This window comes from Cariama cristata, unplaced genomic scaffold (genome assembly GCF_000690535.1).
Source record: "Cariama cristata isolate BGI_N322 unplaced genomic scaffold, ASM69053v1 scaffold5654, whole genome shotgun sequence".
Taxonomy (NCBI): Eukaryota; Metazoa; Chordata; class Aves; order Cariamiformes; family Cariamidae; genus Cariama; species Cariama cristata.
The window spans coordinates 107,182-107,766 of NW_009612248.1; the positions used below are offsets into that span (position 1 = coordinate 107,182).

Sequence of the window (585 nt, forward strand, 5' to 3'; positions counted from 1 at the left end):
TCCCCCGCCGGGCACTTCACAAAAAGTTTACCCCCTCCTACCTTATCACACACCACAACTAGATCAAAACAAAGGAGCACCTCTCTCCTGTGAAATGCAACCGGACTGATTTCTTTTTTTTTTAAATCAACCGGAGCTTCCCGTATCCAGCTGATAATAATTTATCTGGATGTACCTAATAATCCAAAATAGGTTTCTTTACTCACAACGATGCCGGGGTAGTAGCCTCCCACGGTAACATTTTCTGTTCTTGTGGTAGCTGCCAGACCTACGGTCAGTATCAAAACAGACACTACCAGCAGAGAGACCGTGAACCAAAGCGAAGTCTTCTTCCTTTTTGCAAATTGTCCTGTAGGGAGTGAGGAGGGGAAAAAAAAGAGAGGTTTTCATTGCCATTATGGCAGAACAAATACAAAATAACAGGAGATTTTCTTTCATTAACCTCTTCTGTTGTTAACCCACTGTTGTTCTCCCACTAAAGAAAATTGCTGGCAGACAACAGAAGGAATGACAACCCACAGAGTTAGCTAGAGCTCCACACAGCTTAATGCACACACACTGGGGACATGCATGAGATGAGTTTTT

At 43.2% G+C, this 585-nt stretch overlaps 1 protein-coding gene across 1 annotated transcript in view; it reads right to left on the reverse strand.

Moving 5' to 3' along the window:
- The window catches only part of TMEM255B (transmembrane protein 255B), a gene marked incomplete at its 5' end in the record, with an annotated part of 61,339 nt that extends 60,990 nt beyond the window's left edge, over positions 1-349 (reverse strand). Inside the window, one exon of the mRNA XM_009698526.1 lies at positions 207-349. Within this exon, the coding sequence (XP_009696828.1) occupies positions 207-349 (143 nt within the window). The remainder of the gene's footprint in view (positions 1-206) is intronic.
- Between the last annotated feature and the right edge of the window lie 236 nt (positions 350-585).